This window comes from Barbatula barbatula (genome assembly GCF_947034865.1).
Source record: "Barbatula barbatula genome assembly, chromosome: 22".
Classification (NCBI taxonomy): Eukaryota; Metazoa; Chordata; class Actinopteri; order Cypriniformes; family Nemacheilidae; genus Barbatula; species Barbatula barbatula.
Genome location: NC_136785.1, coordinates 3,556,956 through 3,578,631, shown reverse-complemented (window position 1 = coordinate 3,578,631; position 21,676 = coordinate 3,556,956). Strand labels below are relative to the sequence as shown.

The following is a 21,676-nucleotide window of genomic DNA, read 5'->3' as shown; positions in this document are numbered from 1 at the left end:
ATTTTGGGTTGAAAATTTACAAAATATATTTATGGAACATGATCTTTACTTAATATACTAATGACTTTTGGCATAAAAACAAAATCTATAATTTTGACCCACACAATGTATTTTTGGCTTTTACTAAAAATGTTCCCGTGCTACTTAAGACTGGTTTTGTGATCCAGGGTCACATATTTCTTGTATATAAAGAGACAGATTATTGAGTGCTTATTCGGCTGTCTGTGATTGTTTAACTTTCGTTGGTGTATGATAAGATAATGTAAAATTTATGGGTTGCATTATTGTGCTTGTGAGGTATTATTAAGATGCTGTCATTGATTGAAGCTTGTGATGATTGTGATGTCATCATCAGATTGGGCATGTTGACTCGTTCCGGTCCATGATGTTTCCACGTCATTGTCTTGCTGTCAATTCTGCTAATGTATTATCTGACAGTGGCACATTTTGCGAAAGATTTAACTTCTAATAGGTTTTATTGTTGCAATTTTTTAAGAGACTGTTTACTACATTGCAAGTATTGAGTTGTTAGAAAACGTCTCTTTAAATGATTCGAAACGCATGGTAAAAATAAATTACCCGTGTGGATGATGTCACTGTGTGAACTGCTCCTGTTTGCATGAGCGAGCAGAAACAGAAACTGTGGCAGTCAGTGGATGTTTCACAGGAACAGCTTCATTGCGTGCTTTACTTAAATGGCATGATACCTTCAAATGCTTTGAGACGATTTTATTTCATTTTCCAGTAGTCAGCAATACCCTGATGCCCCATCTGCTACTTTGCATGATAAGACTTCTTTGGAGTAATGTTTGTGGAAGGGTTAGAGGTCGCTTTAGTCCCTGCCGCATTGTTTTGGTGTCCATTTCCTTATTGTGTCATGGCGTGCTTCCCAGTGCAAGCTGGGAATTTCCAAGATAAGGTCTGGCAGCTTGCACAGGGTAGCTCCAGTAACCTTGTGCCGTGGATGGAGATCGGTTATCAGACCATTTTAAGGAAATAAACAACATCTGATACAAGGCAGACGTGGATTTGCTTCTAAGCTTAGGATGGCTTGTTTGTCGATGTGATGATGACTGCCGCGATAAAATTGAAGAGACCATTTCTAAATTTTTTTCAGTTTTTCTGAAATGACTATTTATAGGTGTATGTTTATGTAAAGTAATCGTCTTTCGTTTATTCTGTGAACTACTGACAATATTTCTCCCAAATGTCCAACAAAAATATTGTTTCTAATTTGCAGAAAATGAAAACTGGAGAAACCGGTCAAAATAACAGAAAAGATGCTTGATTCTTTTAGACCACAAATACTGCAAAGAAAAAACAAGTTCATATTTAGCTTTAAGCAGTACAACAGTAATATTCCTGCATGTATTTAGGGAACGTTAAAAAAAAAGTGAAAACTCAGATGTTTATCACGGTTTTCATGTGTCTTGTATGCTGTCAGTCTTTCACAGTGCTGTTGGTTGACTTTGTCACTCCTGAGGTTTAATCTTAAACTCCAACAGACTGGACTGAAATGACCACAATAAATCTATAAATGCAGATTAAATGAATATTTGGAATGGTCTCTTTCTCTTTTTCCGCAGCTGTTTTTGTATATTAGTATATGGATATTTTTCCACGCAATGAAAAGCTCCTTTCTGGTCACCCGCCATCATAAATAAGTAGTTTTGACTTGTGCGCTGTATTTCAAGCCATGCAATAGCTTTGTGTCAGTAACAAAAGCGTTTAGGTTATTACAATGTACATGTCATATCTTTGTTTTGGACTTATTCAAGTCTAAACGTGTTGTGTGAGATATGATGTCATATATGATGTCATTGACTTTGCAATTGGCACAAACGTCTCATAACCGACTCATAGCCAGACTCAGATGGTGTGGACACTTGCATTCTGGGATTTCGCTCTAGTCACAGCAAAGCAAATCTGTCGGCTATTAGCGTAGGTGGGAGGTGCCATTTCCCCCACGCTGACATTTCACATGAGTGTACAGATATTGAGTGGATAGCTAACGTGATGAATGTGTTTGATATGAGGGTATGTCCTACATTACATCTGCATAAAAGAGTCAGCGAATTGACTTCTGCAGCATCCGAAATGTAAACTCCAGTCAGGTTCCCGACCAGATGTCATTTCCTCAGTGTTATTGTAGTGGATGAGTCAGTCGGCGTCGTTCTGAATTGCAAGCAACAAAATGTTTTCACCGTGCAGAACGAAGCCACTTTGTAGACTGCGCTTAAAAACCTCATACATTTGTCACTGTGGTTGTAATATCATCCTAGGAAAGGGATTCAGCTGTTACGGATCTCTCACTGCGTTTTAGCACTGTGAAGCACTCATCCATTTCCAAGAATTCGATTACTTCCATGGAAATACAAACAGTTGAAATCGCACGACTGTGTTAATAACAGAATTACCCCGAACGAAATGTCACATACAGACTTTTGATGCTGTCTTTATGCTTCACATGCAAATTTGTAATGATTTAAGGCTCAAATTATGATTTAGGAGCACCTGGGCTTCTCATTGTGTTCTCAAATCTGATCACCAATAAGTGAGTTCACTTGAAATCAGTTCTTCCTGGAGTTTATCCAAAGTGATTTTTTTTAATGATTTTGTCTCACACCACAAACTCTCACTTGGGCACCTGTCACAAAATCACCCCTTTCGGTTGTCAAAATCAACTTGAATAACTAAAATCACTTACCTCCCCACCCACCTGCTGTTACACTCTCTGGCTGACCCTGTCCTTCCATTTGCCCTCATATTACCCTCTCCCACTGGCCCATCTAAAAACAGCTGTTATTGTCCAGCAGAACTCGCAGCCCCGACGAACACGAGCACAAACGGTCACAGGCGTTGAGGACTCGATGGTAATGTCCACATGTTGTACATTTGTGCTCTTTTGTGTTTTTGGTCTTATTTGTTTTTAATTCTCTTTTTACAAGTTTGAAGTGAATTCGTTTAGCTATCCTTTTTGGCTATGGCTATAATTGTATTCTATTAATAATATTTAGTATTTTTATTAGCTATACAGCTAATAATCAATTTTAAATACAATGTTTTATGATAATTGATTTTATTACTAGATTCATTATTTAATGAATGTTACGCTGCGTACTTTGTTAGTTACTATAATAGTAATTCATTTGAATAAATTATTAAAAATAACCTTTTTTATTAGGAGCACTCTTTAATGCTAGCACACACTTTTTTAACTCTATGCAAGTCATTAGTCTAGAAAGATTAAACTAGAGAGGTGTAGATTGCTAGATTTATTCAATCCTTAAATAAAGTCACCCCGTCATATACCTTTATATCAGATTGAAAAAAATATCAAAAAAATATATATTTGTGTTTTTGTGTGTAATATTTATGTTGTTTGCAAATGTGTTTCTGCAAGTGCATGTACATCTGCATTTGTAATGGGTGTGTTTTTACAAAAGAGTACATATCCCCAATCTCACTGTCATTTACAGCATACAGTATTTGCATCTACAGTATTCAAAATTGGCAACTCCATCGACTTTCCAATAAAGAGGCTAATCTCTGATTTTGGCTTTGTTCAGTCTCCATCGGCCAACTATGCCATAACCACGCCGGGCCTTCCGGCAGGCTGGGAAGAACGCAAGGACAGCAAGGGACGTTCATATTACGTCAACCATAACAACCGCAGTACTACGTGGACCCGGCCCATTCTGCAGGTAAACCGGAGTTGGTGTATTTATAAGAGCAGTTTTCAAACATTCAGTTTTGTGTCTTTCTGAATTCTCAGTGCCCGTCAGCTTTCCTTTTATGTCTTTTTCTTTATGCCTTATGCTTTTCCTCACTTTGTCAAGCTCATCTTTCTTTTCTTTTCCTCATCTGATCGTAATTTCTGAATGTTATTTGTTCTGCCAGCTTTATTCTGTTTCCTTTGTATCTATGTATGACTATCTACGTTGTTCCTTTTGATGTCTACTCGTCCTCCTCTTGCATGTACTTTGTTAAACCATTTTTCATTTGTTTTTCTAGTTCATTTGTAATTGCACAACGGTTGGAACCCCAGTTCAGCTCAGCAAAAAAAGCTCTTTAACCTCTTCGAACATTCAGGATTTATTTCCATACATTTAAAAAGACTTTATAGAATAAAGCTGTTGATCCTTTTAATTTGTTTTATCAATTTCGAACACCAATATTTACACACCTTGCAGCTGAATTGAAAAAGTTGGTATTTGCAAGCAAGGAACGTGATTTTACAGTATTTGAACAGTGTGAAAAACACTGTGTATTATTTATCTACAACACATTGTTTTTCTCACCTTTTAAACCATACCTTTGTGCTGTTCCTTATAAAATAACCTAAACATTTTGCACCATTTTTTTTTACTGCTCCTTAGCATTTGCCTGATGCTCTATTTTAGACTTTGCTTTCCTTTTAGGACCCCTTTAAACCCCCTCTCTCTCTCTTCGACAGCACACAGAAGATGGAGCCAGTACGTCAGCTGCAGCATCTGGTGGTCCTTCAACATCCACACCCTCTGCCTCCGCCCCTTCCTCCTCTAGCGGCCTTTTAAGTGAACCACAAGTGCGTAGACCCCGTAGCCTCAGTTCCCCCACAGTCACGCTGTCTTCCCCGCTAGAGGTGAGAACTTCCTCCCGTCCACTGTCTCTTCTCTTTTATTTATCCTTCACTAGGTATAAGTTTGGCTATTCATTATTTGAAAAACCACATTACACATTTGTACACATTAAACACGCGTTTAGAAGCATCTGGATGTATTTCAGAATATTAGGATATGATATGAAATAGTGTGACTTCTATTCGATGTCTATTTAATGATTTAGTCACGAGAAACTATAATAACTTTAGTAGGGCATCTTTTTTCATTTAGCAGACACAAATATTTTTACGGTGTCGTCATTGTGATTAATTTTGTTGGATAAATGATCAATCAAATCAAAGCAACAAGTTGTGTACTGTAATATCACAATATTATCACACATTTGGATGAAATATCATGATATCCGATCCACAGTGTCTTTTGCTACTTTAGGTTACAAATGGCTGAGGGAATTGATCAGTCCCACAGTATTATGCATAGATCGGTTTTGATATAAACGTTTGCTGTCCCAAAAGCAAATTTAGTCTAGATAATTTCCTGACCTGTCTGCTTCAGACCTTTCAATTCACAATAATTGAATTCCCTTCGATTCCCAGGAAAAAAAGGAAAAGGTCTCCTCAGTTACTACTTTATAGTGCGGCTATCATGTTTTTATCTTACAAAGCGTTTCCGTGACTCGGCACTGTCCTAAAAATAACATTTTGGAAGACGCAAAAAGTTTTTGTTTTATTGACCCGTTTGACATATCGGTCTATCACAAATAGCAAGTTTTATAGAGGGATGAGCTAGGATATCTTTAAGTGAAAGACCAGGCAGACACAGACACATTCTTGGTCGAAGCGTAGTCAATAAAATAGGTTGACATGCCTTTATTTTTGTAATTTTTTTTCCTTTAACCTTTTTTTTTTCTGCAGACAGAAACAATCTTTTCATCGAAATTTTGACAACACAGAAAAAACTCTCGGCATCTCTTGAGAAACGTCTTTGGATTTACTTTTGTCCTTCCCTCTGGGCTTTCAAAAGTCAAGTTTCTTTGAGTGTGATGTTGATGAAATCTCGCCTTGCAAAGTTAAAATGCGATGTGCAGCTTTTGTGCGTATCATTTTTAATATACTGTCTGTGTGTCTTAATTCGTATCATTTGATGCTACTGAAATCTTGTCTAAGAGCAGCTGCCAGTTTGCTTACCGTCATTGCGTGCCAAAGTCTCACAATTTCATTGGCAGACATGGTTTAACCTCTCAAACAGCCTTTACATCATAGTTTCCTTCTGTTTTGTTACTCCTAATCCGTGCCTGACCTTATACCTACTTATTTTGTTGTGATGTTTATAGCTTATTGTTGAGAAATTTGTGCGTGAACCTGTAAATACTTTGGATTATTTCGATTTTACGTTCTATCAACATCTTTCAATTACAATAGATAAATTTGTAAGAGGGTTGACATTTAAAAACCACAGGTGTGCAGGGTTATAACGTGAGCTGAAAGATTTAATATTACTTTTCAAGGACAGGGTTGGTCAATATTTTTTATTGGTTATTTATTGTAAGTGCGTTGCTGTGTTTCGGTTATTTTTTTACAAACCGAGGAAACATTATTTTCTAGACATCAGTTTCTATTCACCCACATCCCAAAGATACAGTCCATAGAGTTAAAGTTGCATTTAACCCACAATTATATCTTTTGAAAAAGGCTAAAAAACGTATCTTTGTTATTGGGCTTCAGCCAAAGCTAATGGCTTCCACTGAGAAGAATGACTTGACTAATGGAATAAACATTAGCTCTTGTTGCCGATCTTGGGGAATAAGTGTCCTGTGTTTGCTCTCAAAGCAATTATGGCTCATTAGCCCTAAACATTTCCATGTGAAAACTTGGTTGGAAACAAAACAGCAAAGGCTGCCTATTGTTGTATTGCTAAAATCCCACCGCTTACTACTTTATGCCAAAGATTGATCTTGTTGTTTTAGACGTATATAATTTGCTAAAGGGAAACACCAGTACTTAAGAGCCAGTCTTGCATTCATTCACTTGACTTCCACTTTTATCCACGGTGACTATACAAAGGTGTACATTTTATCATGTGCAATTCTGACTCGCTTTTGTTTGTTTTGCTTTCTAAGGAAAGAATAACCAGAACTTCTTCACCAGTCTGATAAGCGTGTTGCATTTTAAGCATTCGATGTTGAATGTTTTAGCGAAATATTGAATATATTGGATTGGATTGGATTCAATTTATTGTCATTACACACATACAAGTACAGTGCAACGTAATGGAATATATTTGATTTATTTTGATTTACAGCTTTGGATAAAAGCGTCTGCTAAATGACTAAATGTAAATGTATTGCTTAAAAGTGAATATGAACTTCTTTGCAGTACTTGAGGTCTGAAAAAATTCAGAGCATCTTTTCGGCAAATTAATGTATATTATTTGACATTTGGGAGACATTTTGTTATTTTTAGAGAGATTTAAACAAAAATTATAGTTTTACATTTACATTTAGTCATTTGGCAGATGCTTTTATCCAAAGCGACTTCCAGATGAGGAAACATCGAAAGCAATTATAACAACATAGATAAAAACACATTTTACCTAAACCTATGCCTAGAAATGGTGAATTATGAATTCATATAACATGATTTCTGTTTCTTCTCACAGGGAGCCAATAACACCCCTGTACGGCGAGCCGTAAAGGACACGTTTTCAAACCCTCAGTCCCCACAGCCTTCACCCTACAGCTCACCCAAATCCCAGCACAAGTCAAACCACAGCTTCTTGCCGCCCAGCTGGGAAATGAGAATAGCGCCCAATGGACGACCGTTCTTCATTGACCACAACAGCAGAACCACCACCTGGGTAAGACAAACACTCACAAGCTCTTAAACCTAGTGAACTATATACATAGACAGCATTTCAATGCATCAAAGGTCGGACAGCAACATTCCTGTCACTTAATTTGCAATGAATGCAATCCCAGAAGGCAATGCAATAAGTGGGAAAACATGTGACCACAGCTTAGGTACATAATAGCGTCAAACTTTATAGAAATCAATTGTATCCCGTGAGTCTTTTGCTGAAGCGTGCGGAGTCGCCAGAGCATCACGGCTCATTTGCTTTTGGCACAGACCTACACTCTTATTTGCTGATGTAGGTCCTGTTTATACACAGCGGGATTCACATCTATTATCTATTTATATCTCGCACTTAAGCATTTGTTTACTACATTACAAAAGGCTTGTTGGCACTATTTTACCTGTCAGCAGGGACTCCGTGACCTGTAGCTTAACTGGCCGTTTCTTTTCTCACATCAATCAGCCAAAATCCACCTGCAGCGTCCGTTCGCAGAATTTGTTTCTGTCCTCTGCTGTCATTGGGAGAAAAAGCATCTTTTTGACCTATAGTAGGTGATGAAAATATAGATAAGCGGCAGATCCTTTTGTTGGATACAAAGTGCAAATATTAGTGATATTAGTGATTGTGTGGCTCTAAATGGACCATAAGCTGACCACCCTGCTGAAAAAAGCAATGGAAAGCCAATAGAAACCAGCACAGAAATTGTAATGGTTTCCATTAAAATACCAATATGAACCGTTAGCTTTCCATGAAAACCATTACAAAATTGGGTGTTTTAGACATTATTCTAGTAGGATTCATCTGCCAGATAACATCCTACCAATAGAATCCATCACATGCCAGACCCCATTATAGTTTCCATTAAAACCAATACAGTTCCCATTTTAACCATTGCATCCATTACTTTATTTTCTATTGTGTTGTTGGCAGGGTTGTTCTCTTGTTGTTTTTCAGCAGGCCAGGATTTCCCACAAATGGTTTTTGCTTTCCTGACACAGGCATAATTCAGAACAATAATGCCAATGTGAATACATGATGTAATCTAAGTTAAAGGGGTTCCAACTAAATATCAGAGTGCACAGCGCAGTGTAAAAAGATGGAATAGAGACCATCCCAAAACTGAATATGCTTTCCATTAAAATACTATTATGAACCATTAGCTTTTTCCATTACAAATTACATTAACACTATTAACATTATAGTAAATTCGTTTTTGTAGTGTATCCTAGTGTAGGGCCAGATAACACCTCACAAATAGAATCCCATCACATACCAGTAGACATCATTATAGTTTCCATTAAAACCAATTGATATTTGTTTATTTTAACCAAAAATATTTCAGCTTTGAATTTTAGTGTTTAGAGGAAACACGGGCTATCCCGGATCTACACACAGTCTTAAACGAGCATGAATGCCCTTAAGCTGGAGGGATGCCCCGGGTGAGGCATGTCCTACACATTTAGATCCGTTCTGCCACCTGGTGTCTGACACGGGAACTGCAGTTTCTGTCCGGCGCCCTAATTTCCCCCAACACAGATTCGCTTTTTGTCTTTCTGTGTCAAATGTCTTGTATCCTCTTGTTTTTTTATAGGTCACGTTTAAAACGCGAACAATATTTTTTGTTCTGCATCTATCGAGTTTACGCGCAACAAACTGGGATCTGCTCCAGTCGCATGTAAATTGTGATTTACGCTGTATGTGTTTTAAGAAGTCCTCAGATGAATCGATATATGAAAAGTGTGAAAGTGCTACATGTCCCTATGGAGATATGGGAGATACACGGCTGTTTCAATTTTCCTTCCTATTGGTTGCATCATTGCTTTTTGGCAGTAGACAGTGAATGCAATTTACTGATAAAGCCTTTGGGAAAATGTGAGGTTGTGTAATTCAACCTCTCTCTCACTCTCTCTCGTTCAGGAAGATCCACGGTTAAAGTATCCCGTTCACATGAGGACAAAAGCATCTCTAGACCCCGGTGACCTCGGCCCACTTCCTGTGAGTATAATAAGAACGCTGGAGCCATATTACCCACAAATCCATGTTCTTTCAGCAGATAAGTACCCCTGTTTGATATGTGACCTTGTGTTGATGCACAAATACGAATGAAACATCCATATAACGCAATAATCACACAAACACGATGTGCAGAACAAAAAAGAGGATTCTTTTTCAGACTATTGTCAGGCCAACGAAGAGCCAAACAGCCTGATGACACAAAACACTAACAGACATTTGTTGCAAAATCAACATTTGGCATTTCTTCATGCTGTCAGGCTTCAAGAATGCAGAGCTTCTGGAAACAGTGCATCCATAGACACCAAATAATTGTGCACAGTGCGGTTCATTTTTATTTCCTTAAATGTGGATTTCACCTTCATAAAGGAATACGTTACAGGCTCTAACCAGAGAATTGGGCTCGTCTAATTTACATCAATGTTTGAAGCATATACTGCAGTGTTTCCCCTACCATTACCTAAGGGGGGTGCCCCGCCCCTCCAACGGCACTTCCTGCCCCCCTTGAAGGTCAAGTTGATAAAAAAATGTATGTAGCGTCAGATCACAGGAGAAGTCTTTTAAGGTTACCTTTTCTATATAACATGTTTATACATTGTTCTCGTATTAAACCAACTAAATAGCATTATGTTATTTATCTTATTTACATGGCGGCATGTCATTTCTACGTGGTCGCGCCTTTGCAATTCTACTCTGCTCTCTGTATCGTGTTCCGACCCGATGCAAGTACACATGTAAGCACACTTTCACCAGCGAACAGAGAGCGCGTGTGGGAAAATATGTCGCGTCAACCACCTGAAAAACAGATTAACAAAATTACTCCCAGGGTGGTGTAAAGGCAACATTCGCTGACAAAGCAACAGTCCGGTCACCACCGGATGACCTTTTCACCCAGCTTATCCTTCGTTCCATCCGGACCGCAAGACATAATGAACCCTAATAAAATCTGACTATTTCTGTGGTTTAAATGGAGCAGCACGTCTAAAACTGAGATGTGCACATCACGCGCGCTCGTGGACATTTATGTTGATTATATTTTTCCGTTATATCTTCGAATATCTGTATTAAGTGCCAAACGCGCTTCATTTGAACACATGTCGCATATAAATACCCGCAGACACCAATACCCGCAGACACCTTTTCAGTAACGCTTAAGTAAACGAAAATGCAGCAGTATTTTTATCTGTCTGTTTGCTGTATGCCGTAGGTTTGTGACAGATTATAAACCATAACGTCTTGTATCTACATATAGCATTTATGATATTAATAGCATGAATAATCAGCATGTAAAGAGCATGTTTTCATGTTTTAATATTTAGAATCAGTTCATATGGAAAGACAGTTAGTAACAACTGGTACGCAAGTACTCATGATATATTCATTTCAGTTGTTACATTTTGTTGTCAGTTTTAAAATATTAAAATAGACCACTAGGACATCGCTTCAGCACCAGAGCCTACAACACCTTTTCTCAGTTACCAGACCTTCTAGGTTTTATATAGACTGTGGCTATCAGAATATAAAGTAAATAGCCTGATAAAACATTCAATTGATCGATTTAACATTATTTAAAAAAGTATTGTCCGGACCTTCCCCGCAAAACATTTTTAGAGACCCCCCAAAGCCGTAAACCTAGGGGAAACACTGTACTGTATTTATACAAAAGTGTCATGCACATTATTAACCCTTTTCCATATTCACACCCTTAGATTTTTGCTCTAAATATATATTTTTAAAGAAATATTTTTCATCCAGTTCCCAGAAAGTGTTTTCAGAGTGCCATGTTCTAAACCAGCATTACAGTCGTTCTCTCTAAGCTGCTGGTGTGTGTGTGTGATTTTTCTCTGGTCTTTCGGTGGCGTGGGGAAACATGCTGTGCTCTGGGCTCGATGATGTTTGTTGCAGAATCTTCCAGAGGAGGTCGGTCCTCTCACAGCCTGCGTGTTTACCTGCCTGCCCACCAGCCTGTCTGACCTTTGACCTTGCTACCCCTCTTTATCGTTACTGGCATGAATGACTGTCCCTCTTTTCCAATGTTCTTTGTCTTTCTGTCACGCGTCACTTTCCATTTCATGTTCTCATTTTGGTTTGTCTCTGTTTCTGCTTTCTCCGCAGGGCTCAACTTTTTTGACGTCTTAAAGGAACAGTTCACCCAGAAAGGAAAATTCAGTCTTCCCTTTCTTCCCCTCGAGTTGTTATGAAGTGTCAATTTCTGTGTTCATCAGATCAAAGATATTTGGAAGAATTCAGCCACCATTGACTACCATCGATGGAAGAATTTCTTTATACATTTCTTTGTTCTGTTCGACACAAAAGAAGATATTTTGAAGAATGTAGGAAAGCAAACTTTTGACTACCATTGTCATTTCTCCCGCTATTGTTGAAAAATGGTGGCCGAAAATGTTTGGTCACAAGCATTCTTCCAAATATCTTTCTCTGTGTTTGTCAGAAAAAAATTATGTATACAGATTTGAAACAACTCAAGGGAGAGTAAACTATGACAGAATTTTATTTATTGGATGAACTGTCCCTTTAAATTATTTTGTTATTTATTTTGTGTTGGCATTTTAAAAAACAATGCGTTACAAACCCTGAAACAAACTAGCTACTGTAGCTTTTTGGGCATTTTTTTAAAGTCTGATAAAAAGAAAACAAGGACAGCCAATGAGGTGGTGTTTGATGGAGAATTTCATTATTGAACTTATATATTTCAATTATACACAATATATTATAAAACAGAAATATATATAATTTCAGAGAAGACCATTTTATTTAAGATTTATTTTATTGCCCATTCTTACCAATGGAGACATTCAGTGACATTTGTGTTTCCAGAATCTTATCGTTGAGCTCTTTGTCTGTTTTATGTCTACCCTGCTGCCTCTCTGTCTCTTTAACATTGTCCTCGCTGACTTTACATCTCTCTCTCTGTCGGGTGAATTCAGGAATATTGTGTCATTGTTAAAATGAAACCCAGTTGACCTGAAATGACCCTATACTTCATTTCTCTCTGCACGTATCTCTTTCTTTTTTTCTTGAACCTTTTGTTTCCATCAGTTTGTTGTTTCCTGTACTCTTGACTGCACAGCGCTCATCCTGTGCTTCATTCTATGCCAGTTTTGGTTGATGCCGTACTGTCTTGAGCACTGGTCCTTCAGTTGTGAGGGATGGTTTCGTCTCCTCTCCGGATCCCCTGTGTGGGATATGAAACAGCTTCCCTTGATGTTGTGGTGTATGAATTGTCAGCCTGTTTGGACGTGTATCCCCGGCTGTGCTATGTTAGGCCTGAGAATTGCTTGTGATGTCGGTATCAACATGGCATTGATGGTCCTGGGGTCTCGTGTCTCAAAAGAGGGGGGCAGTGTGTGTGTTTGTGAAGTGAGAGAATGACAAAACGACAGGCCTGCGCTCTTCTGCATGCCGGGTTGGAAACCCCACACTGAACACATGAGGAATCTTCATATGTTTCTGTTCTTTCCTCGTGTCGTGTTATTCATTGCAGTTTTTGTGTCTGTGTATCAGTGGTTGTTAAATATCAGTGTGTTGGTGTGGTCTGATCTCAATCTTTTCTTTCTAAATGTACAGCCGGGGTGGGAGGAACGAGTGCATGCAGATGGTCGGACCTTTTACATCGACCACAGTAAGGACACGATTTAAATGATATTGTTTTAATATCATTCATGATATTTATAATGTCTGAATGCACTAGTCGCTTCATATCATTTCTTTATAGTCTTACATTCAATTGTCTTAACTTTTTCGAAACATCTTTTTTTGTTAAATAAAAACATAGTAAAATGGAAATCATTTTATCAAATTGATTTAAAATTATATAATAGTCTTAGTATTTTTAATTAAATGCTTTTTTATTGAATATTTTATAGTTAAATATGTATTATGTATTTATTATCAACAGGTTCACATATATATACTCTCAGGTTCATATTTGTCGCATTGTTTCTGTAACTTGTGTGATCAATAGCTATTTAGATGTTTACGGTAACACGAGTAGTGAGATCAGTTTTCTCATGCATCATTAAATGTGTCCTACACGTCCGTTCCCTGCTGTGTTTTAAAACCCAGGTGCAGTCGATACACACCTGATGACAACAGCAGCTGTTTCCAAACACAAGCTCATCCCATAACATTCTGTGTCACTTAACCTTTCTCCTACTTGACTTTTTAAAGTCATTTTAGTGCCACTGGCATAACCAAATTTGACCAAAGACTTTTGACAGTTATTAAAGTACAAATAGCCAACCACAAGCATATTTAGCTAGAATTGCATTAATCTTCATTTTTAATCATTCACCTTTAACTTAACATTTGTTCCTAGAGACCAACAACAAAGGAAGTGATGTTGATTTACAAAAATTGCTCTTCTCCTCAGATACCAAAAAGACACAGTGGGAAGACCCCAGACTGCAAAGTCCCGCCATCACAGGACCCGTGAGTGCCTTTTAATCTCTGTCATCACCTTTAGCTTATTTCTCTCTCCCTTGTCTTCTAACGCTTGGCATTTGTAATGAACCACAAGGGTGGACACCAGGTGGTTGTCGCAGTTATGGTCAAGCATCCTTAAGAAAACATAGTGGCTATAAATAAACCGTGGTAGCCCCAAATGAACCATGATTTTTTGTAATAAACGAATTGTAGTCAGACCGCTACACTTTTACTATAGTAAAATCATGGTTCATTTTCATAGCTTGGACAGAAAAGGCACCAGAAATGAATTCTTAACCCCGACCCGTATTTAACACCACACCATTTCTCTTTGTTTTTTTATCATGTTTCAAACTTCTTGCATGTCCTTGTAACGCCTCCAGAATATGAGAGTCCGTGTGTGAACGTTATTTGTTTGTCTATTCCTAGGCTGTGCCGTATTCCAGAGAATTCAAGCAGAAGTACGACTACTTCAGAAAGAAATTAAAGAAGCCGGTAAGAAGCATTGAAGAAAGTGTTTCCTAGACATCGCCGTGAGCTCTTTCCTCACTTGCTGTATTCCTGGACGCACTAATGTATTCTGTGTGAAATCTTTGGCGAGGAGCATTTTTTCCGTCGGGTGTTAAATTCTTCTTCACGTGACAGAAACGTAGCTCAGAACTGTGATTGTTTCAGGCAATATACAGTAATTCTAGGCTGAAATGTTGGTGTGAAGCGGTGATATGATGAACGGTATTTTGTCATGTTATGATTCATTTACCAGGATGTAACTTTAAGTAATGTTCTCTCTCTCTCTTTGTCTTCCACAGGCAGATATTCCTAACCGCTTCGAGATGAAGCTTCACAGAAATAACATCTTCGAGGAGTCATACAGACGCATCATGTCTCTGAAGAGACCAGACAGTCTGAAAGCTCGTCTGTGGATTGAGTTTGAATCGGAGAAGGGGCTGGACTATGGAGGCGTGGCCAGAGAATGGTTCTTCCTGCTCTCCAAAGAGATGTTTAACCCTTATTACGGCCTGTTTGAATATTCTGCCACGTAAGTTGTCTGCAGTTCTGACAGATATTTTAACAAAGGAAAATACTGAACCTCCCACTTCCATCTGTCTTCTCCGTGCATCCTTTCTAGTGTGCATCTCTGCTTTACCTCACCGTGTTAGCTTTTCTTATTATCTGTGGTTTTTGGCTCAATGTTATAAAGAGTGTTTTGTAGTCAGATCATCATATACCTGTGAGCAGGCCTGAAATCTGTTCTTGTTAGATCCGTCCTAATATTTCATTTCTCCTTCATTGAGAACTGATTCATTGTCTTGGTGACCAGTCCGTCTCACTTGCCTCCTCCCTTCTGTTGTTTTGCGTTTTCCCCGCTCACGACCAAACCATAAAGTCAAAGCATAAGCACATCTGTGTCTGTTTCCCATCTATCTTTGTGTATGTCTGCCTGTTCGTCTTGTTTTGGTGCTAAAGGAAAGAAAGTGGATTACGGTTGTACAGGGACTACATCTGTTATCCTGTTAGATTTGTCCTTTAACATTCATTAGAAAACAGGTGGACCATAGTTTATTTAAAGGCCCTGTGTGTGAAATTTAGCGGAATCTAGTGGTAAAGTTGCGAATTGCAATCAACGGCTCACGCCACCGTTCACCCCTCCTTTTCAAAGCACTACGGTGGCTGACACGGGACTAAGATGTTGTCAGGTTTTTGCTTCTTTGCCGAAGGAGATAAATTATTTACAAAACACGCTCTGAAGAGCAGTTTGTCCGTTCAGGGCTACCGTAGAAACAACATGGCGAATTACATGCAAGGGGGGCGCTGTTTATGTAAATAGAAATAGCTCATTCAATGTAATGAAAAAATAATGTTCATTATGTAAGGTCTTTATACACCTCTGAAAACATAGCTATGTATATTATATTGTATTATATATGTCAAAAGATCCTCCAAAAAATGAAACACAGCACCTTTAACTTCTTTCTTCTGCAGGGATAACTACACACTTCAGATCAATTCAAACTCCGGCCTCTGTAATGAAGATCACCTCTCATACTTCAAGTTCATTGGACGGGTGGCTGGCATGGCCGTGTATCACGGCAAGCTATTGGATGGTACGTGAACCTGTTACCTTTGACGGCCAAACAGACCTTTTTTAGGTTTCATTTATGGTTTTGTTTTTATGCTGTTTGTTTAATTTAGTTTGGTGCTTGTTTCCTTAAAGAAGTTACTATGTCGTTGTTTGTATCTCAGGTTTCTTCATTCGACCGTTCTATAAAATGATGCTGGGCAAGCAGATCACGCTAAATGATATGGAGTCAGTGGTACGTTTATATACACACACACACATGCGCACATGTATGTTTTATTATCTCTGTGGGGACAGTCCATAGGCGTAATGAGTTGTGCAAACTGTATATTTTATCCCCTAAACCTAAAGAACATAGAAAACTTTGTGCATTTTTAGATTTTCAAAAATGATCCTTCTGTACAATTTGTAAGCTTTTGTGACACTGGTCTCCATGAGTTGATGTGCATTCAAGTTTAGGGCCCCACTAACATATAAAAACCAAGTAAACCCACTTAAAATAACAGAACAACACAAAACTGTTTATTTATGTTATTAACTATAGGACAGTGAATACTACAACTCTTTAAAATGGATTCTGGAGAACGATCCCACAGAACTGGACTTGCGGTTCTGCATTGATGAAGACAACTTTGGACAGGTAACATACAATAAGTTGAATTTAAAGTGTGAACTAAATCGAAAAAATCTTAGCGTTATATGTTAGCTGCTTTGCATAAAGTAAGTTGATAATGTTCTTTATAGACATTGATGATAATTAACATTATAAATAAATAAATACATCTATAATAATTATGTTTTTTAATGTTTTCATAGACATACCAGGTGGATTTGAAGCCAAGTGGTTCGGACATGGTTGTAACCAATGACAACAAAAAGGAATACATAGAGTGAGTTTAAATGAAGCCTTTCAACATTTACGTGTTTTAAGTTTAAATATTAAGTATGCTTATTTGTCTGCTATGTTAATAAAATTAAGATTTATGCTAAAGGAGTAGTTCACTTTTCACAAAATTCACAAAATGTGCCCCATTGACTTTCCACGGTCATGTTTATTGATACTATGGAAAGTCAATGGGGGCCCATTTTGAAGTGACTTCCTCCTACATCGTTCTTTTCTTTACCCTGCACAGTTTGGTGATTCAGTGGCGATTTGTGAACAGGGTTCAAAAGCAGATGAACGCCTTTTTGGAGGTATGAAATCACAACCCGAATACACGGCAATCTGTAGTTGCATGTGTTGCCACTATGTGGCAGCAAACATCAGCTTATTCCTGATAACTAAATGACAACATGCCTATTAAAGAATGTTCCGATTTGTTTTTGGGTTTCACAGGGTTTCACCGAGCTCATTCCTATCGATTTGCTTAAGATCTTTGATGAAAACGAACTGGAGGTACAGTAACCGTTCACTTCCCACGTATCAATAACTCATTTTTGCTGTTGTCATGGAGACTGCATCCTCCCTGTCTAAAATCTCTGTAGAATGATGCTTATGGTAGAAAACTATGATATTTATGTGTTTCTTTCTAGTTTAATTTAGTAATTTTCATTAATCCTTTTTCTTCTTCGATCTGACTTAGTGACTACGTTATTTAGTAGTTTTTTATTTGAAGTTATGCTTAAAGCTAATTTCCGTTTTATTCTTTAATATGTGTAAGTTTTTTATTGGCATCTAGTGTTATTTCCATGTTTAATGAACGCGGGATGTACAGTTTCTATTTTTTCTACTTTTTATTTTAGTTGTCAAATGTTTTAATTTGGTGTTAGTTTTGCTTTGTGTAAGTGTTAGTGTTCCGTGTCTCCAGCTGTTGATGTGTGGTTTGGGAGATGTGGATGTGAATGACTGGAGACAGCACTCCATCTATAAGAACGGCTACTGTCCCAATCATCCTGTGATCCAGTGGTTCTGGAAGGTATGTACTGTCCATCTCATTTCTAAAATCATTCTTCCTCATCTCCTCACTTCTCCGCTGATCCTCAATAGATAAGGTCATGAAGGATGCTTCACTTCTTGCAAGGGTTAAGTCTCCTTCCAGACAAGCTAGTCTGTCCTTATAAATCTAGTAAAACGTCTAAAATTGTATTCTGCCTGTGTATGTGTGTGTGACCTAATGTTATGTCCACATCAGAGAGTGACCGATCAAAGTTTGATGTGAGGTTCATCGAGTGTTTGTTCTGATGAAAGAGTTAGAGAGACCATAATGAACTTCTTATCTGCTGTCTGAAGCCAGAAACACACACACTCAAATACACACAAATTGACTCTGCAATACATCGTTCATAAGTAAATCTGCACCCGAAACTGAAGCCTTGGGACAAACAATGATATTATGATGTCACAAAATATCCTGTCCTTTCACGACTCCTTCCTTTCTAGGAATAGAAATATTACTAAAACAAAACTAGAAATGCAACTGAGCTGCTGCATGAAATGTTTGCAGTCGGTTGTAAGGAATCGTAGAAATGAATAAAGCAAAACGTACCTTATTTGAAGGAAAGAACACTCTGTGTCTGATTCATATATGTTATGAAGTCACTATTGCCATTGAAATGAACAGATGAAAGTTGATTTGTCATTTAATGCATCTTTTCATGTCGTCATCCTAGGCTGTGTTGTTAATGGATGCAGAGAAGAGGATCAGACTTCTGCAGTTTGTCACGGGAACATCCAGAGTGCCAATGAATGGCTTCGCTGAACTCTACGGTAGTTGATTGCAAGGAATAATGCAATTGAATCCAAACATAATCATTTATTATTTTTCATCATGTTTTAATGAAGATTTATAGCAGCTTCCTCTGTTTTCAACTCTTACCTTGACCCTCTTGAGACCCTCTGGGACGAGTTTGCCGTCTCCTGATTGGTCCTTGATGAATCATGTGATCTCTTGCAGGTTCCAATGGGCCACAGCTGTTTACTATAGAGCAGTGGGGAACACCTGACAAACTCCCTCGTGCTCACACATGGTAGGCAAGATTTCATACTTAATGTACACAAAGAATTTTTAAAAATGATTTCATGAAAGTTTAATTTTCCATGTTAAAACACAGTAGTTCCAGTCCTGGATGCTGATTGGTCAATAGCTTTGCTTTATTCTGAATACACATCCCCCACAGCATTATTACTATTTCTAGCAGCACAACATGCTCTTACTGTTGACATGTCATGGACTCGATTGCTTAAATATTCATAAACATTCAAAAAAGACGATTCACATTACATGATAATAATATTTAATATTGTTTTGCTTTTCCAGCTTTAACCGTTTGGACCTCCCCACTTACGAGTCATTTGATGACCTGCGGGAAAAGCTTCTGATGGCGGTGGAGAACGCCCAAGGCTTCGAGGGCGTTGACTAAAGAGATCGCTTTATACACACCTGATCGCCTAGGGCAACCGATGAGCAGAGACATGTACAACAAACACAAACTTATCATCACACATACACACACTCTCTCGAGTTGCCATTGTACAGCCAGATCCCAGCAGCCGCAGGCGTGTGTTGTCACACAGTATATGCATGTATCTGTCTAGCTGGAATGCCATTGGCTGTTTACCCCTTCCCGAGACACCAAACGACTCTACGTATCCCTTCCCAACACCTGTTTTCTTTCTTTGAATTACCGTCGATGCAAACGCTAAAGAATTTGCTGGGATACACTTCAGCGTTTGATGAAACCTCAGTGGGTGTGGCCTCGGAGTGGGTGCGGCCTCGATACATCATAACGACCACCGCGACCAATCCCGTTTCTGCATATCGCGATCGTAAACTTCAGCGAAGAGGCAACAATGAACTCTCTTATCAGGTCTTATTACCATCAGGTTACCTTAGGAACTACAGCCAGGATGAAGGGGGCACCGCATCATCCTCACTCATTCTGTCCACCGCGCCAAGTTTCCCCTTCGTTACTCGAGGATTCGTTTTTTATCTTTTGCAACGCCAACGGGATGTTAATAATTGTTTTAAATCGTTTATTTTTGCTGTTAACATCACTATTATCATTCTTACCGTGTCGGATCTTTGTACTAACAATGTGGTTTACTGTTTTAAACGAAAATGCATCAGCGGCCCGGCTATATTCGAATAAATATCCATATCATCGTGGGTAACGGAAAAACAAACAAACAAAAAAACATGATCATCATGGTTATTGTATTGCTATGAAACTGGCATGAACATGTATCTTGTGTTTCAATATGATTACGTAGTAATTATAAAACTATTCTCCTTCTTGGTGGAAAGTGAGATCGGAAAGACGGATGAACAAGGACATGCATTTGACATGAAAATGAGGGTTTTCTTAAATTGTAATAAATATTGTTCTTAATTATTATGATTATATCTGTTCATAATGCTGTAAATGAGTTTGGTGTGAGGAAGGGTTGGATTCTTTTACTGTGCGTTTCTCATTAATACTTCCAACACGTAGAGTGAAGCTATCCTAAAAAGCGCTGTGATTCAACACTGCGAGTCTTGCAGACTTTCAGTATGTAAACGTTCTTTCTTAGTCTTTCTTTCTTTCTTTCTTCTAACACCACCGAACCTAAACGGGCACTTTATTGATCATGTCACCTGTTTTTGTTTTGATGTGAACTTGAATGTGATTATATATTGTTTCTTTGATGGCACTCGGTGCAATATCTGTGGTTTATAATCTGCCTGCTGCTAACATGTCAGTCGTGAAGCAGGTTTGCAGATTAAGCATTGCACCTTCACCTGATCTGGAGTCAGCCTGCCTGCTCTTCCTATTTGCTGTGGATGGGAAAGGTCAAGCTGGCAGCTGTTCCTGGATCAGCTCTGTAGAAGCGAACTCCAGCTGGAGTAAGACTTCAGACTGATTCTTTTTGTATTTTCTGTTCTTCTGTATCTCTCCTCACTCACACATTTCGGGCCACTTGAATTGTATGGTGGCTCTGTAGGTTTGTGATAATATGATTCATGTTATTGCTCTCAACGACCCTTTCTCTTTTGTAGGGGCTGTTGTTTTTTATTGATGACGAACATTTACTTTGTCTTGGATCCTGCTCATCGCAAGACCTTGCAATTGGTATAACTTCCTTCAAAATAAACTGATAAATAGAATCGGGCATGCTGTTGTTTTACTGTGTTACAGTATGGGAAAAGTTTCAAAGCAGATGTTTTGTTATCCAAAGCGACTTACGTGCATTCAAGGTATTCACGTTTATCAGTATACTGTATGTTTCTTGGGTTTAATCCTACACAATGCTACAGCAGTTGAGCTATAGACACACTAAAAATCTGAAAGATATTTGCTCAAGGAAATGTTATGAGAATTAATTACCAACTAATATTTATGTCATTTGTGTATAACCTCCTGAGGATGTGCTCATTTTTCAAACAACTTTTTAGTTTTATTCCTTTTTTATTAATCTGGGTTTTAGTTCAAGTTTGGGTTCGCTCCTTAATGGAAGGTTAGGATAAACCTTTCCAGGTATAGTTTGTAAAGTAAATAAAAAATCTAACAAACAGGATTGAAAATCTTACTTCAGTGCAGGGGTGTAGTTAGTTTATGCATATCTGCAGTTTGTTGATTTGACCTGTTGAAGGTAATGGGTTAAATATTGTCAACAATCAGACTTTGAAATTAGTTCAAGGCTGTGCTGGGTTGAGATTTTCTACTTAATGCATCAACACGACTAACCTATATAATTCATACAAAA

The 21,676-nt window shown here is 38.2% G+C and overlaps 1 protein-coding gene and 1 long non-coding RNA gene across 5 annotated transcripts in view; one reads left to right on the top strand and one right to left on the bottom strand.

Moving 5' to 3' along the window:
* The window catches only part of nedd4l (NEDD4 like E3 ubiquitin protein ligase), a 55,028-nt gene extending 33,946 nt beyond the window's left edge, over positions 1 to 21,082 (top strand). For all 4 annotated transcript variants that reach the window (XM_079487118.1, XM_079487117.1, XM_079487116.1 and 1 more), the window contains 19 exons: positions 2,817 to 2,873; positions 3,570 to 3,704; positions 4,457 to 4,624; positions 7,263 to 7,460; positions 9,375 to 9,452; positions 13,056 to 13,110; positions 13,861 to 13,919; positions 14,343 to 14,408; positions 14,723 to 14,952; positions 15,897 to 16,018; positions 16,158 to 16,228; positions 16,538 to 16,633; positions 16,810 to 16,883; positions 17,127 to 17,187; positions 17,330 to 17,389; positions 17,802 to 17,909; positions 18,604 to 18,700; positions 18,888 to 18,960; positions 19,251 to 21,082. In XM_079487118.1, coding sequence (XP_079343244.1) covers positions 2,817 to 2,873; positions 3,570 to 3,704; positions 4,457 to 4,624; positions 7,263 to 7,460; positions 9,375 to 9,452; positions 13,056 to 13,110; positions 13,861 to 13,919; positions 14,343 to 14,408; positions 14,723 to 14,952; positions 15,897 to 16,018; positions 16,158 to 16,228; positions 16,538 to 16,633; positions 16,810 to 16,883; positions 17,127 to 17,187; positions 17,330 to 17,389; positions 17,802 to 17,909; positions 18,604 to 18,700; positions 18,888 to 18,960; positions 19,251 to 19,353 — 1,911 coding nt within the window. In that variant the 3' untranslated portion in view covers positions 19,354 to 21,082. The remainder of the gene's footprint in view (positions 1 to 2,816; positions 2,874 to 3,569; positions 3,705 to 4,456; positions 4,625 to 7,262; positions 7,461 to 9,374; positions 9,453 to 13,055; positions 13,111 to 13,860; positions 13,920 to 14,342; positions 14,409 to 14,722; positions 14,953 to 15,896; positions 16,019 to 16,157; positions 16,229 to 16,537; positions 16,634 to 16,809; positions 16,884 to 17,126; positions 17,188 to 17,329; positions 17,390 to 17,801; positions 17,910 to 18,603; positions 18,701 to 18,887; positions 18,961 to 19,250) is intronic.
* On the bottom strand, positions 3,174 to 18,791 carry LOC306911641. Its single transcript, XR_013788266.1, has 3 exons — positions 18,480 to 18,791; positions 7,858 to 7,999; positions 3,174 to 4,673 (listed from the first exon to the last, which is right to left on the bottom strand). It is a non-coding gene; the product is annotated as an uncharacterized lncRNA (long non-coding RNA).
* Positions 21,083 to 21,676: the final 594 nt, after the last annotated feature.